We start from the raw sequence: 16754 nt of genomic DNA on the forward strand, positions 1-16754 counted from the left end.
CTACACCACTGCTGCTTAACTGAGGGGAGTGAGAATCCCTTCTGGCTGAGTGTGACAAAGATGTTGGCTGCAGCGAGGGGCCATGGGTGTGTTGGCTAGCATGTGGAACCTAGGATGCTCGGAGAGCCAAACCAAACCCCTCTCTAAGTTATGCGGGGCGGGTGGGGTGGGGGGCACAAAGAATCTCCCAACTTTTTTTTAACTTACATCGAGCGGGTACCTGGCAGGCTGATTTTGTGAGCGAAAAAGAAGCAGACAGAGGTAGAAATCCTTAAGAAGAAGAAGAGTTTGGATTTATATCCCCCCTTTCTCTCCCGCAGGAGACTCAAAGGGGCTGACAATCTCCTTGCCCTTCCCCCCCTCACAACAAACACCCTGTGAGGTGGGTGGGGCTGAGAGAGCTCCGAGAAGATGTGACTAGCCCAAGGTCACCCAGCTGGCGTGTGTGGGAGTGCACAGGCTAATCTGAATTCCCCAGATAAGCCTCCACAACTCAAGCGGCAGAGCTGGGAATCAAACCCGGTTCCTCCAGATCAGAGTGCACCTGCTCTTAGCCACTGCTCTTAGCCACTACGCCACTGCTGCTCCCTTTCCAGTTCCACCATTTCTCAACCCGCACCCCTCCCCGGCCCAGGGATCCATACCTTTTCCCACTATGGGTAGGCAATTTTATACAGACAGAGGGCAAGAAGGGGAAGGGGAAATCGCCTCCCCTCCAGAACCACTTTTCAGTTAAAAATAAAATAAAATGTCTGCTGCGTAGCGTCTACTTTAGCTCTACGTGTGACCTACTAGACATAGTCCTGTGCCTATTGTATGAACTCTAGGTAGTTACGGCCCAGCTGATGAGATGGCGCACTGAGCACTTGGTTAGTTAAACAGAGCAGCTAATTTTACAATCCAAGATGCACCGTTTCGGACCAAGTTTTTCCAACGCGGACGGAGGCTCTCGGGTCGCACTCTGGAGAGAAGCGCGGGAAGGTTGAAAGGAGAATCCAAACTGTAGGACGATTATCGCCAGCTGTCCTTCTTGTCCTGGCGCCTTCGTGTCGCCGCCAATCTTTGCATTCAGATGAGGTGTGTGGAAATGAAATTGCACTACCGCATTTAAAAAAAACACACACACAACATCTGTGTGCGTGATATGTGGACTACAGCATGCTTGTTACTGGAATTTCTTTTCTCTTTTTTTGTTTAAAGAGCTAGTAAAACCACCGTGTGAATACGCAGAGGGGGCCGAGAGCCACGACGTGGCGGAAATCGTTTCTTTTCGTGCACCGCTCTTTGCGCACACGTGCACACAGGAAGTCAGCGAGTCAGCGACGGGAGGCGGCGGCCCGATTCAAAACTCATCTTCGGAGCTGTCTGCTAAAAGCATCACTCGATCTTGCATGCTGTTGAATTCCCTCTGCGAGGAAAGGAGAAAGGAAGAGAGAGGCAGAGATGGGAGGGAAGGAGCAGAAAAAGAATTATCAGTGGCAAGGGAATAAAATATTTCTTTGCCTTTCGGGCTCCCCTTTCCCCCGTCCCAACCATGCTGCTGTGGACAGTGGCGTATCCCCACCTTCAGTGAACAAAAATATATATGGTTTTATTGATTTGCCTTTTTTAGATGAAGCGTTTGAGTTGGATAATCGTGTCATACCAGTATGAGGCATCTTATATACCAGTGATGGCGAACCTTTTTGAGACCGAGTGCCCAAATTGCAACCCAAAACCCACTTATGTATCGCAAAGTGCCAACACGGCAATTTAACCTGAATACTGAGGTTTTAGTTAAGAAAAAGTGGTTGGCTCTGAGGCGTGCATTACTCAGGAGTAAGCTTGGTGGTAGTCGGTGGCTTTGCTTTGAAGCAACCATGCAACTCTTTGAACAGGTGAATCCCAACCCTAGGAGGGTTTACTCAGAATCAAGCCACATTGCCAGCAACCGAGCTTACTCCCAGGTAGTGCTTTAGTTCTTTGCATGAAAATCAGTGGGGTTTAACAGCGCTTAACAGGGTTACCTACACTGCTTCTCTTAGGTTTAATGCTAATAATCAAGCCCAGCGGCCCAGGCCAGCCTAGATGTGTGGGGGGGGGGCGATTTCCCCCCCACATGATGAACTCTGTTTGTGCGTGCCCACAGAGAGGGCTCTGAGTGCCACCTCTGGCACCCGTGCCATAGATTCGCCATCACTGTTATATACCAAGCGTAGGAGTTGGCCTCCTGATAATCACAGGATTCTTTCAAATTAAAAAAAAGACAAGTTTCTAGTCCTAATTGAGGCAGACAGGCGTCATAATGTCTGGGCAGAGCCTCGAAAAACTGCAAATACTGGCAACTGACTCAGTTTGCTTCCATAACAGGGATAATTCATGCTTCAGCAGTGGCGTGGGAGGTTAAGAGCTCGTGTATCTAATCTGGAGGAACCAGGTTTGATTCCCAGCTCTGCTGCCTGAGCTGTGGAGGCTTATCTGGGGAATTCAGATTAGCCTGTACACTCCCACACGAGCCAGCTGGGTGACCTTGGGCTAGTCACAGCTTCTCGGAGCTCTCTCAGCCCCACCCACCTCACAGGGTGTTTGTTGAGAGGGGGGAAGGGCAAGGAGATTGTAAGACCCTTTGAGTCTCCTGCAGGAGAGAAAGGGGGGATATAAATCCAAACTCCTCCTCTTCTTCTGCAATGCAAACCATTCACAGCAACAACAGTACTTCTGCGCAAAGGCACCTTCCACACATGCAGAATAATGCGCTTTCAATCCACTCTCAATGCACTTTGCAGCTGGATTTTATTTTACTGTGTGGAACAGCAAAACTCACTTGCAAACAATTGTGGAAGTGGATTGAAAGTGGATTATTTGGCATGTGCGGAGGAGGCCAGAGATTTACAGAAGACAACGAACGTTGCTGTTTTGTGCAGCTGTCTTTTTATATTTGGTAGGATTTCAAATGTTGTCTTATGTATATTTATAAAAAAGTAATTGCATATTTTAACTGCGGTTAGCTGCCCTGAGCCAGACTCCCATCAGGAAAGGTGGGACAAACATCAAATCAATCGATCTATCAATGAACAAAGCGCTTTGTCTCTCTCCGAAAGCAAGCAGAAGGGGAAGAGTTTGGATTTATACTCCACTTTTCTCTACCAAAGGGAATCCCAAAGCAGCTGGCAAACTCCTTTCCTTCCCCACAGCAGACACCTGGTGATGTAGGTGGGGCTGAGAGAGTTCTGAGAGGACTGTGATTGGCCCAAGGTCACCCAGCTGCCTTCATGCGGAGGAGCGGGGAAACTGACCCAGTTCTCCAGATTACAGTCTGCAGCTCTAAGGCCCCTTCTGCACATGCGGAATAATACACTTTCAGTCCACATTCGCAATTGTTTGCAAGTGAATTTGGCTGTTCCGCACAGTAAAGTCCAGCTTCAAAATGAATTGAAAGTGGATTGAATGTGCCTTATTCTGCATGTGCGGAAGGGGCCACGTAACCAGCAAAACCAGCTTAATCTAAACATTTCATCAAACCTTGGAATTCTAGAAAACGGCATTCTCCCAAGTTCATGTATACCCTGATTCCACAGGAACACAAAATCTCAGCTTCCACCATTGAGAAGTCCAATTGTCCAGCTCCTGTGGATTTGGATCGCCAGGTAACCAGTGAGAAGTTTAGCGTAGGGGGCAGGATGATGCTGTGTGAGCCATTACATCACTTCTGGGGAAAACCCAGAAAGACATAGGGTAGCTCTAGCAATAGCCAGAAGCTCTGTGGTAAAACCATAGAGCATCCTGAAATTCCTAGAGCGATCTTCCATTACTCCTCGTTTTTTCTTCTGCCGCCACTGGCCAAGTCGACCAGGTTGCGGCACTCGCGGGATTTAACTTCACCGCGGTGCAGAATTTGGAGCGAGGAACTTTTTAAAAAAATACGCTCCTGCTTGTCGCTTATCAACACAATGAAACTCTGTTCGCGAGCCAAAAATGCGCAGAGAAGAGACCAACTCCACACAGCCCCCGCGTGACGACACCTTTTGCTTGTGCCTCTTGAAGCTGTTCCTGCGCCGGTGGTTCATAATCTTCACGCTGTAGAGGGTGACGAGGATCATGAGGGCGCCAGCAATGCCGACCCCGACCGGCACCAACATCCCGGACATATAACCCGCCTGCAAAGCATAAGCATAAGCATTTTTTAATTGTCATTGTGGACGCACAACGAAATTCACAGCAGCATTCCTCGATGCACACAGTTTCAGACTCATGCCCCATCCTCACTTTCCCCTTCCTCCACCCATCCCTACACAGCCCCAAACACAGCAACACGAAGCCGCGGAGTTCGGCATAGCCACAGCTCTCGAGTAGAAGCTGTCTCTAAGCCTCTTTGTCCTAGTTTTGATAGACCTGTATCGTCTGCCGGATGGTAACAGTTCAAAAAGAGAGTGTGCTGGATGAGACGGGTCTCTCAGAATATTTGGGGCTTTCTTTAGGCTTTGGGAGTTATAGAGTTCTTCCAAGGAGGGGAGAGGGCAGCCGATCATCCCCTGTGCAGTACTGATCACCCTTTGGAGCACCTTCCTATCCGCCACTGTGCAACTGGAGAACCATACACAGATGCAGTAGGTGAAGACACTCTCTATAGCACAGCGGTAAAAGGACACCAGGAGTTTTCCATATATCCACCATGCTACAGTTTTGGCAAAAAAGCTACCGGGACACCACAGTGTGTTGACATAGTTAAAAGTGCTGGATTAGGATCTAGGAGACCCAGGTTTGAATCCCCCCTCTGCCACAAAATTGCGCTGGGTAACCTTGGGCCAATCCCATACTCCCAGCCTAATCAACTTTGCAGGGTTGTTGTGAGGGTAAAACAAATGGGTGGGACAACCATGAAACCCACTTTGAGTCCCCACAGGGCGGAAACACAAAGACAAGATATAAACAAGAGAAGTTGTCACGTGACCTCCGCCCCATCAATGCACATCAATATTTACAAAGCTCGTAAATCATACCAGTTGCGGCAGAGCATTGCTGTTGATTAAACTCTCGTTTTTTCCAAAAATGTGGATCCATATCCTGCAATTCAATATGCGCTTTCGCACACGACAGCGACGCTTTAACGCCACATATATTCTGCGGGCTCTGCCTAAATTAATTTGTTTCAAAGCCCCGCGTGGCCTTGCTGCTACTTCTGTGGTTTTTTTCCAAGCGCTCAGTATTTATATTGCCTTCTCCCTTGTGGATCTCAGGATTCAGAAGAAATTAGTTTCTATTCCTGTCCTTACAAACAAGAAGCGCAGCATTAGGGACTCACAAGAGAGCCTCGTGCTCCGCTCTTATTCTTCGTTCTCCTCTCATGCAAATTGAAAAAGCCATAATGAGGTGCTAAAAAAGATGAGATTCAGGCTGCGCGTGTCTCCCTCGCAGGGGGTGATTTGCAAGCAGAAAACTGATTTGGGTGTACAAAAGGAGACTTATGCATGCTGCCTTCACTTCCGTAGCGGGGGAAAAGCAGGAAATGGATGAAAGAAATCATCAAAAATGAATACAAAACACACAATGGCCCTGACCTGGGAGGCTCAGTTGGCTCTGGTTAGTATTGGATGGGAGACCACCAAGGAAGTCCAAGGGAGGCGATGGCAAACCACCTCTGAGCATCTGACCTAACCTGGATGGCCGAGGCTAGCCTGACCTTGTCAGGTGTTGGAAGCTAAGTAGGATCAGCCCTGGTTAGAATTTAGATGGGAGACCACCAAAAGAGTCAAGAGTTGCTGGGCAGAGGCAGGCAATGGCAAACCACCTCTGAGCATCTGACCTAACCTGGATGGCCGAGGCTAGCCTGACCTTGTCAGGTGTTGGAAGCTAAGTATTGAAAATTGAAAAAATAAATTGAAAAAATAAATAAGTAAGTAAGTAAGTAAGTAAGTAAGTAGGATCAGCCCTGGTTAAAATTTAGATGGGAATCCACCAAGAGTCAAGGGTTGCTGGGCAGAGGCAGGCAGTGGCAAACCACCTCTGAGCATCTGACCTAACCTGGATGACTGAGGCTAGCCTGACCTTGTCAGCTGTTGGAAGCTGAGTAGCATCAGCTCTGGTTACAATTCAGATGGGAGACCGCCAAAAGAGTCCAGGGTTGCTGGGCAGAGGCAAGCAATGGCAAACCACCTCTGAGCATCTAATCTAACCTGGATGACTGAAGCTAGCCTGACCTTGTCAGGTGTGGGAAGTTGAGTAGCATCAGCTCTGGTTACAATTCAGATGGGAGACCGCCAAAAGAGTCAAGAGTTGCTGGGCAGAGGCAGGCAGTGGCAAACCACCTCTGAGCATCTGACCTAACCTGGATGACTGAGGCTCACCTGACCTTGTCAGGTGTTGGAAGCTAAGTAGGATCAGCCCTGGTTAAAATTTAGATTGGAGACCGCCAAAAGAGTCCAGGGTTGCTGGGCAGAGGTAGGCAATGGCAAACCACCTTCTCTTCCTTTGAAACCCTTTTGGGCTGGCTTCAAGGCAGTGGCAACTTGAAGGCACTTCCTACCACCTTAGTACAAAAGAAATACCCCTGCCCCCAAAAAAACCCTAACCCCTCAAACCAGGCCTTGCCCAACAAGGTGCAACCTAATTAAATCAACAAAGTACCAGAATAAATCTTAATAAACGGACGAGGAGCAGAAAGTCAAAGCCAATTAGCCATAATGAGATAAGAGCCCGTGGCTTTTCTCAGCTGGGACAAGAACGTTTCCGATCGCCGAGGAGGGCGAAATTCCAGCGATTCCACCTGTCCTGTCACATCACGTCCAGCTCTATTTCGGGTGGTCCCCAAACCCCAGGGCAGTCTGGGAACTATAGGAGGGGGAGGAGAGTTCAATTCAGCGGGCAGAGCTCCGTGAACAGCTCATGGGGTCCACCCCTTCATTAAAACGGTTATAAATAGATTTTTTTTCAAAATGACTCAGGCTAAAATACATCTCTGCTGGCAAAGAATTTCGTAAGGAACGAAGGGAAAAAGGCCCCAAAAACTGGAGATAGAAGACCTCGTTTGATAGGTTGATCGGAGTGCCAGATCTAGGATTTTTGACCGATCTGGGTTGAAGTCCCCGAACAGCCAAGAAAGTTCACTGAGTAACTTTGGGCCCATCGTTTTCTCTTGGCCTAACCGTGCAGGGATGTTGTGAGGATAACAGGGAGGAGAGAAGAACAGAGGCGTAGCAAGGGGGGGAAAGGGCCCGGTGCACTGGTGCGCCCTCCGCCCCATCCCACCCCCAGAACCCCCCGCCCCGCCCCAGAATACCCCCACCATGCCCCAGAACACCCTCACCACACCCCCACAGGGGCATGCACCTGGTGCGTTGCGCGCCCCCTGTTCCCTTGGAGCTACGCCTCTGGTTAAGAACAACGTTCGCAGCTCTAAGATCCCTGGAAGAAAGTCAGAGTTTTAAAAAATGCATTTGATAGATTCAGTGATGAACATCCCTGCAGAAATCTCAGCGCTTGCGAAGAACCCTTTGTTGAATGTATTGTCAAAGGCTTTCACGGCCGGAATCACTGGGGTGCTGTGTGGTTTCTGGGCTGTATGGCCGTGTTCTAGCAGCATTCTCTCCTGACGTTTCGCCTGCATCTGTGGCTGGCATCTTCAGAGGATCTGATGAAGGATCATGAGGACCCTCTGAAGATGCCAGCCACAGATGCAGGCGAAACGTCAGGAGAGAATGCTGCTAGAACACGGCCATGCAGCCCGGAAACCACACAGCACCCAACCCTTTGTTGAGTTCACATTTCACAGGGTGAAAGCTGGGGTGGGGTGGGGGTGGGGTGGCGGGGAAGCAGGCTTTGAAAGTCTGAGGCCCAAGACAGCTGAGGGCTCCCCATGTTATTCCCCACATGTAACTTTGCATAAAGGTCCGGACATCTGGTTTTTCTGCCAAAAGAGGTCCTCTAGGCTCGCCACAAACGTCACACTTTGTCATTCCAGAAATCAAGGTTTCCAAAGCAAGAAAAACGCCGTCTGCTTTTCAAACGAGTCTTGTAAAAAAGAGGAGTCGCTTACCTTGTCCTTCAGCTTTTTCATCCAGTTTCTCACTAGAAAAAACAACCACCAAAATGTTATACGGCTGAAAATGCAAAAACAACACTTCATGTGGAGACATCACAAGATCATTGCAGCACTGGTGGACGTGGAGGGGGCCCAAGGGGGTTTGAGCCCCGGGCGCCACTTTCTGGAGACACGTTTTGGGGGCCCACCCCCAACAACACCCTGGTCGCCCACAGTGTCAGGATGTGCTCTCTCTTGCCATCAAAGCACAGACCTCGGGCAGTGGTGGGATCCAAAAATTTTAGTAACAGGTTCCCATGGTGGAGGGATTCAAACTGTGGCGTAGCGCCAATGGGGCTGGGCAGGGCACGACGGGGCGGGGCATTCCTGGGCGGAGCTGTGGCAAGGACGTAGCCGCTGCGCCGGTCCTTGGTCGGGAAACGAATGCACGCAGGCGCAGGCTGCCACGCACACCGGCGCACCTCCTGCTAGACTGTTTCCAGTTCTGCGCGCCACTGCTGAGAGGAGGGGCGTAACTAAGGCAAAAATCACGTGGCAAAATCACCAATTAGTAACCCCCTCTCGGCACACACAAATAATGAGTAACCTACTCTCGGGAACCTGTGAGAACCCGCTGGATCCCACCTCTGACCTCAGGTGCAAGACTCACACCTGGCTGTGAGGAAGAGGCAATCATTTTCACCTCCTGATATGTTAATCGGCCTTATTCTTTCCTTTCGTTTTCCTGTGACGCTCGCAACTGTAGATAACTAGAAGCAAACCTGGGGCCTTCCCAGCGGGAGGGGGCGGCAGGTGGCTGAGAACTACCACTGCGCTGACCTTGAGATGCTCAACTCCCAAACAACGCTCCTTCTGTTGTGTTATTCTCACATTCCATGGGGATTTATGTCAAGAACTCTGAGGGGATAAAGGCTAAGGTATTTCCATAGATTGGCAGAACTGGCTTTCTGGAAGCCAGGTACGAGGTGTTATCAAGACCCTCTGTTCAGATGATTTCTTTATTACGAAACAGCATCAGGAATAAGCATTTAGTCTTCTGTTGCCAGAACTAAAGCATATGCAGCCAAGCGCCCTCCATTATACCCCACATCATGCCCCTCCACACGACACAACACTACCCCTGCCTACCAGTTCCCAAGGGGGATGGCACCACACCAGTCCCTTGCTCCAGAGATGATGCAGCCGCCCTCAAGGTCAAAACAACCTAAATTCCACGCTTCTGACAGAACTACAACAGCAGGTGTCTAATAACCTGATAAGGCATTGCCTGAGAAGCAAAGCGGGAAAACGTAAATACAGCAGGGAGGGGGAATGAGAAGAGAACGGTTTCCCCATCCCAGGCAGGAGACATGGCAATTCAGGAAGGATATCGACAAGCTGGAACGGGTCCTGGGGAGGGCAACCAAAAGGGTCAAAGGTCTGGAGTCCATGCCCTACGAGGAGAGACTTAGAGAGCTGGGGATGTTTAGTTTGGTGAAGAGAAGGTTAAAAGGTGACATGATAGCCATGTTTAGATATTTGAAGGGATGTCATGTTGGTGAGGGAGCAAGGTGGTTTTCTGCTGCTCCAGAGACTCGGACCAGGAGTCATGGGGTCAAGGTGAAGGAAAACATCAGGGAAAAACCTCCTGACTGTCAGGGCTGTTCAACAGTGGAATGCACTACCTCGGAGCGTGGTGGAGTCTCCTTCTTTGGAGGTTTTTAAACAGAGGCTGGATGGCCATCTGTCAGGAGTGCTTTGACTGTGTGTTCCTGCATGGCAGGGGGTTGGACTTGATGGCCCCTTGGGGTCTCTTCCAACTCCATGATTCTATGATTCTACGTGCTCCAGTTTTACCCCAGCTGGAGCGTGGCAGTTCATTCAACCAACAGGCCTACAGCCAGAGGTAGGATCCAGCAGGTTCTCACCAGTTCCCGAGAGTGGGTTACTAATTATTTGTGTGTGCCGAGAGGGGGTTATTAATTGGGTCTGCTTTTCCGTTAGAAATTCCATTAAGTCCTGTTGTTTCCTATGTGGCTGGTTAGCGAAGGTAGAAAACGGGATAAATTCTCCCTGTTGGGCTGGTTTAAAAACATGTTTTAGAAATACGGTAAAGTTCCTTGTTTAAGGAAAGCATCCTTCTTTTGATTTCTAGAAACAAAATTAAGTATTTGAAAGTATTAAGTATTTGACAGGCAGTCAATTAGAGGAGAAGTGGTTGTTTCTGTTGGCAGTAGACGAGAGGACTTGCTAGAATGAGTTTAAATTATGGACAGAAAGATACCAGCTGGAAATTAGGAACTTTTTTTTACAGTAAGAGTTTTTTAGAGTAACAGAGAAATTATTAATGCCCCGCCCCCGGAATGCCCAGCCACGCCCCCGTTGTGCCCCGCCCATCCCCACTGGCTCTACGCCACTGTTTGAATCCCACCACCATGGGAACCTGCTACTAAAATTTTTGGATCCCACCGCTGCCTACAGCCTTTCGTCTCCTTGCCTAAGCAGCTGTCTAAAGGCTTTCCGGGGGGCATTCCCCCACTTTCCCTCCCTGTTCACAGGAGAAACATGGAGGGGGCTAATTTCCCCTCTGCCTCCTGCCCTGTCAATTCTTGGCATTGCAAATGGCCTAATTAGCCATTCCTGAGTAATGGCGGAGGCCTTCGAGCGGCGCCTTCTACATCTCTCGCGGATCCCTTTTACCACAAAAAAAAAGGCGCTTCCTGTCCCGAGGCCTGACCTTTCGGGGCCCAAATTTCCAGATTAAAAAAAAATGTCTCCGTGTCTCACAGGAAAAAGGAGCCACTCGCGATGACAATGAATCTGTGCAGGCCCTGGGCGGTGGTGGGATCCAAAAATTTTAATAACAGGTACCGATGGGGGTGAGATTCAAACAGTGGCGCCACCTCACACACGCCCCTCCAGTCCCTATTGGGCAGGGATGTTGCTTCAGTAACCCCTTCTCGGCACTCAGAAAACAATTAGTAACCACTTCTAGAGAAGTGGCGAGAACTGGTTGGATCCCACCTCTGGCCCTGGGGCTAGGAGATCTTTCGCTATTGTAACCCCTGTGTAAGAATGGGATGACCCAGAAAGGGGTGGAGTCTGAAAAGAAGCAGAAGGCTGCAGAACTCATGAGGTTGGAAGAAGCGAGGCTACCAGGCTGGGACCTTGATTGATTTTATTAAGCCCTTAACACCTTGTTTAAGGTAACTGCAAATGTTGTTGGGAACTAGTGGGAAGGGAGTTTATTTTTTTGCTATATTTTAAATGTTAGAATTTATTGTTTCAGGGTTTTTGTGTATGTAAATGCTGAGAGTTTTCTGGGAACCTTCATCATCTTGAATCCTGTTCACCAAGCCTCTGAAGTCTTCAAAACCAACCACCAGCAAAGAAGAATTGGACTTGGCAGTATCAGTAGACTGTAAATATAAGGACTTGAAAATGCAACCTGAACAGGACCTTGAAGTGTGATGTTAAATGTTGATGTTATATGTTATGTGTTAAGAAAGTAAACCATTTTATTTTTAAAAATTGTTGTTGCAAACTCATTCCAGGTTCTGCCCCACAGAACCCACAAGCTGAGGTTACACTATTACAACGGATCTCCAGGCGACGTAGAGGCAGGATTAAGCACAATCAAATCCCACCACTTTTCCACTGCCAACTTCTCCCTCTGCAAAAAAAATACATTTGTGTGCTGGCTGCATTCCAGTGCATAATTTGGTTCTGAATCATTTCTGTAGTCTTTTTTATTCTGAAGAAGCAGGAGGTTTGAGGGCACCTGGGTTCCAACTCTGGCAGCCAGAGGAAGAGTAATAAGCGTTTTTTAAAAAATATGTATATTACAAATCGAGACGATGAATCTTCTCCATATTTTTACTTATCCCTGTCAAATCACCGAGCCTTTCCCAAGGTGGGTGGCCGGGGCTGTCAGGAACGGAGAGGACTCGGTTTATTTATAGCGCAGTGAGGGAGAAGGGGTCAGGTGCCGCGGATAAGGAGGTTTGCGTCTTTGAAGAGGCGCCCGAGTCACGGCAGTAATGCACAGGTTATCTGGAGCCAGAAGCAGGTAACAAGGTAACCGAGTTTTGCAGACGGCACAAATTTATTCAGAGCTCTGCAAAGTCCCACTGTAAATGCACAGCTGTGGGTTTCTTGCAGGCAAGATGGGCTAGGTCAGTGGTGGCGAACCTTTGGCACTCCAGATGTTATGGACTACAATCCCCATCAGCCCCTGCCAGCATGGCCAATTGCTGCCAGGGGCTGATGGGAATTGTAGTCCATAACATCTGGAGTCCAAAAGGTTCGCCACCACGGGGCTAGGAAAACGCTTTCCCATGTGTATTGTTGAAGGCTTTCACGGCCCGATTCAACAGGCGCAGGCAAAACGTTAGGAACAAAATCCACCAGACCACGGCCGCGCAGCCCGGAAAACCCACCAGAGCCAGCTTTCCCCTTTCACGCACACAAACAACGGTGCGCATACCGCACTTGCGCAAAATTCATCCAAACATCAGTCGCTACTGCTTTTATTGCCAGTCTCTGCCCCTTTCATCCGTCGTTTGGCTTCCTTTCGCTCGATCTGCTTGCTGATCACTTTCAAGACTCTATACCGGGGGTCCCCAACCTTTTTGGAGTTTATGAGCACCTTTGGGATTCTGGCACGGGGTTTGGTTCTCTCCACTCCCCCACACAAGTGGCAGACTCTTACCTGGTGAACTAGATTTGTTTCCCCACTCCTACATTCCTGCTGGGTGACCTTGGGCTGGTCACAGTTCTCTCAGAACTCTCTCAGCCCCACCTGCCTCACAAGGTGTCTGTCGTGGGGAGAGGAAGGGAAGGAGTTTGTAAGCTGCCTTGAGTCTCCTATAGGAGAGAAAGGGGGATATGAATCCAACTCTTCTTCTTCTTCTTTTTCTTCTTCTTCTTCTTTCTCTTCTTCTTCTTCTTTTTCTTCTTCTTCTTCTTGTTCGTCGTCTTCTTCTTCTTCTTCTTCCTCTTCCTCTTCTTCTTGTTCTTCTTGTTCTTCTTCTTCCTCCTCCTCTTCTTCTTCCTCTTCTTCTTCTTGTTCTTCTTGTTCTTTTTCTTCTTGTTCTTGTTCTTCTTCTTGTTGTTGTTCTTGTTCTTCTTCCTCCTCCTCTTCCTCTTCTTCTTCTCAGGAAGCTGCAATCCCACCAAAACAGCTGGCATATCTGTACAATGTGGTTCCTGCCGGCTTCTCTCCTTGCAACCAACCACGTACATGATCGCATGGAGCCATTTGGCAGCGCAGACAGGTCTGGAAAATGGGCTAAGGCTTGGACAAACAGAAGGGAATGGAGGGATGAATCACTGTGGGTTAATAAATATCCTCTCTGAGCCAAAGCTGACAGCCAAATCTCTCCAGTGCTTCTAAATTACCGATAGGTTAATGGAAAATGGATCTTCGGAGGCCTTTCGTTGCGTGCCTGCGTTCGGATGGAGCTTCGGTTTCTATTTATCAAAAAAATCAAAAGCCAAAAAGACTCTCCAATGATACCCACTCGGTATTGATTCCCTTTTGCTAATAAATACCACTTTCAAAGTTTGGTGGGAAGGGGGGGGGGTCGTAGAAAACAGTTGCCTGAGGTTGGAAGCAATTATGCCGTTACTGGAAGCCACGACAATATCGATACGGTTACATTCTCTTAATAGATGCTCTTCTCTTTGGCTCCCGGAGCAAAGATATGATTTACGTGTTTACTAAAAGCAAGCACCTCGGCAGGAGTTTTGATTACCCCTGTCCTCAGGAAGCCTCCTTCCAGACAATCTTTCCATCTTTACTTCTTTTTTTCAAAAAAGTGAAGACACTCAACACACAACAGCAGGAATACGACACAGGAGCCCTGTGGCTTTCATGTCAATTTCACACAGCCTCACACCACACACAACTTTTTAAACGTTTCTAGGCAGGAAATGAAACATTTCCTCCGCACGGGCTCCACGCTGTTTGTCCCCACCCCTTAGGATATGGAAATGTTTTATTTCTACTCTGGAAATGTTTTCGTCTGAAAAGAGAAGAAGAAGAAGAGTTTTGGATTCATATCCCCCCTTTCTCTCCTGCAGGAGACTCAAGGGGGCTGACAATCTCCTTGCCCTTCCCCCCTCACAACAAACACCCTGTGAGGTAGGTGGGGCTGAGGGAGCTCAGAAGAACTGTGACTAGCCCAAGGTCACCCAGCTGGCGTGTGTGGGAGTGTACAGGCTAATCTGAATTCCCCAGATAAGCCTCCACAGCTCAGGCGGCAGAGCTGGGAATCAAACCCAGTTCCTCCAGATTAGATACACGAGCTTTTAACCTCCTACGCCACTGCTGCTCCTTTTATAATGCTTCTTTTGTTTGAAATGTTTTCAAGCCGTCTTCTCTCGCTGTGCGATCATTTTTAAAACGTTCTACCTTTCCTCCAAAGAAGGAGACCCCACCACACTCCGAGGTAGTGCATTCCGCTGTCGAACAGAAAACAGGCTTGCTCACCAACATGACTTCCCTTCAAATATCTAAACATATCCCTTCAAATATGGCTATCGTGTCACCTCTTAACCTCCAGTTCTCCAGACTAAACATCCCCAGCTCCCTAAGTTTCTCCTCTTAGGTCATGAATTCCAGACCTTTGACCATTTTGGTTGCCCTCCTTTGGACCTGTTCCAGCTTGTCAATGTCCTTCTTGAATTGTAGTGCCCTGAACTGCACACAATATTCCAGGTGAGGTCTAACCAATGCAGAATAGAGAGGTACAATTACATCCCTCAATCTAGACTCTAGACTCCTATTGATGCAGCCCAGAATTGCACTGGCTTTCTTGGCCGCCACATAAGAACATAAGAACATAAGAACTAGCCTGCTGGATCAGACCAGAGTCCATCTAGTCCAGCTCTCTGCTACTCGCAGTGGCCCACCAGGTGCCTTTGGGAGCTCACATGCAGGATGTGAAAGCAATGGCCTTCTGCGGCTGTTGCTCCCGAGCACCTGGTCTGCTAAGGCATTTGCAATCTCAGATCAAGGAGGATCAAGATTGGTAGCCATAGATCGACTTCTCCTCCATAAATCTGTCCAAGCCCCTTTTAAAGCTATCCAGGTTAGTGGCCATCACCACCTCCTGTGGCAGCATATTCTAAACACCAATCACACGTTGTGTGAAGAAGTGTTTCCTTTTATTAGTCCTAATTCTTCCCCCCAGCATTTTCAATGAATGCCCCCTGGTTCTAGTATTGTGAGAAAGAGAGAAAAATTTCTCTCTGTCAACATTTTCTACCCCATGCATAATTTTATAGACTTCAATCATATCCCCCCTCAGACGCCTCCTCTCCAAACTAAAGAGTCCCAAACGCTGCAGCCTCTCCTCATAAGGAAGGTGCCCCAGTCCCTCAATCATCCTCGTTTCCCTTCTCTGCCCTTTTTCTATCTCTTCGATATCCTTTTTGAGATGTGGCGACCAGAACTGAACACAGTACTCCAAGTGCGGTCGCACCACGGCTTTATATATGGGCATGACAAGTTGATAGCTTTATATTCCTTTAGGATTATCGATGCCGTTCGCCATCGAGTGAATAACGAGCCGGCGGGTAAACGCGGCACGTATATATGCTGGATACGTTCCTGGGTTAATTGAGCCGAACGTGCGTCTAACGCTGGATCAGCAAACGCTTAAACGCTGATCCGTTTAAGGCTCAATTAAGAGGTGACACACAGACACAAACAGTCTTTCCTCGAGCGCTTTCTTTTCCGTTTTGTTGTCTTGGTTTCAACCAGAAACACGGGGGTGGTTCCCCCAGCGGGGAAAGCTTCAACGGCTTCCCCATGGCTGCTCTGGCTGCCAATATAATACTGCTTGGCAGGTTTTCGGCTCCTCTGTAAGGAGACTCAAGGTGGCTTACTAGCTCCTTTCTCTTCCTCTAACCTGGAGCTCCTTTCTCTTTCTCTAACCTGGAGCAGCAGTGGCATAGTGGCTAAGAGCAGTGGCTAAGAGCAGGTGCACTCTGATCTGGAGGAACCGGGTTTGATTCCCAGCTCTGCCGCCTGAGCTGTGGAGGCTTATCTGGGGAATTCAGATTAGCCTGTACACTCCCCCACATGCCAGCTGGGTGACCTTGGGCTAGTCACAGCTTCTCGGAGCTCTCTCAGCCCCACCCACCTCACAGGGTGTTTGTTGTGAGGGGGGAAGGGCAAGGAGATTGTCAGCCCCTTTGAGTCTCCTGCAGGAGAGAAAGGGGGGATGTAAATCCAAACTCTTCTTCTTCTTCTCTCTCCCCACAACAGACACCTGGTGAGGCAGGCGGGGCTGAGAGAGTTCTAAGAGAACGGTGACTGGCCCAAGGTCTCCCAGCAGGAATGTAGGAGTGCGGAAACACATCTGGTTCACCAGATAAGAGTCTGCCAATCATGTGGAAGAGTGGAGAATCAAACCCGGTTCTCCAGATTAGAGCTCACCTGCTCTTAACCACTCCACCACACTGGCTAATTCCACTTGTAGTATAACTCATTTGTAGGACTCTCTGCCACAAGATGGAGAGTTATTTTGGATATGCAACTCCCAAAGAGGGCAAATAAGCCCCTCCCCCCAAACTTTGGGGTTGTTGCGACTAGGGAAAATGGCACAGAGGGGAAGGAAGGAGCCGACTGGATCCCTGCAGACGTTCGAAGGACTGTTTCCTGCAGGTGTCGTGTGGCTGCAAGAAAGGCAAGACGGATCCTCAGATCCTTAAAAATGTATCGCATACTTGAGTGAGATAACTGCATACT

General features: G+C 48.8%; 1 protein-coding gene across 2 annotated transcripts in view; it reads right to left on the reverse strand.

Annotated features, from left to right (window-relative positions):
• Positions 1–473: 473 nt before the first annotated feature.
• ARMH4 (armadillo like helical domain containing 4) overlaps positions 474–16754 on the reverse strand; it is a 45255-nt gene continuing 28974 nt past the window's right edge. For both annotated transcript variants that reach the window (XM_048485981.1, XM_048485982.1), the window contains exons 6-8: positions 8012–8043; positions 4002–4136; positions 474–1408 (exon numbers count right to left, since the gene is read on the reverse strand). In XM_048485981.1, coding sequence (XP_048341938.1) covers positions 1343–1408; positions 4002–4136; positions 8012–8043 — 233 coding nt within the window. In that variant the 3' untranslated portion in view covers positions 474–1342. The remainder of the gene's footprint in view (positions 1409–4001; positions 4137–8011; positions 8044–16754) is intronic.

This window comes from Sphaerodactylus townsendi, linkage group LG02, assembly GCF_021028975.2.
Source record: "Sphaerodactylus townsendi isolate TG3544 linkage group LG02, MPM_Stown_v2.3, whole genome shotgun sequence".
NCBI classification, from domain to species: Eukaryota; Metazoa; Chordata; class Lepidosauria; order Squamata; family Sphaerodactylidae; genus Sphaerodactylus; species Sphaerodactylus townsendi.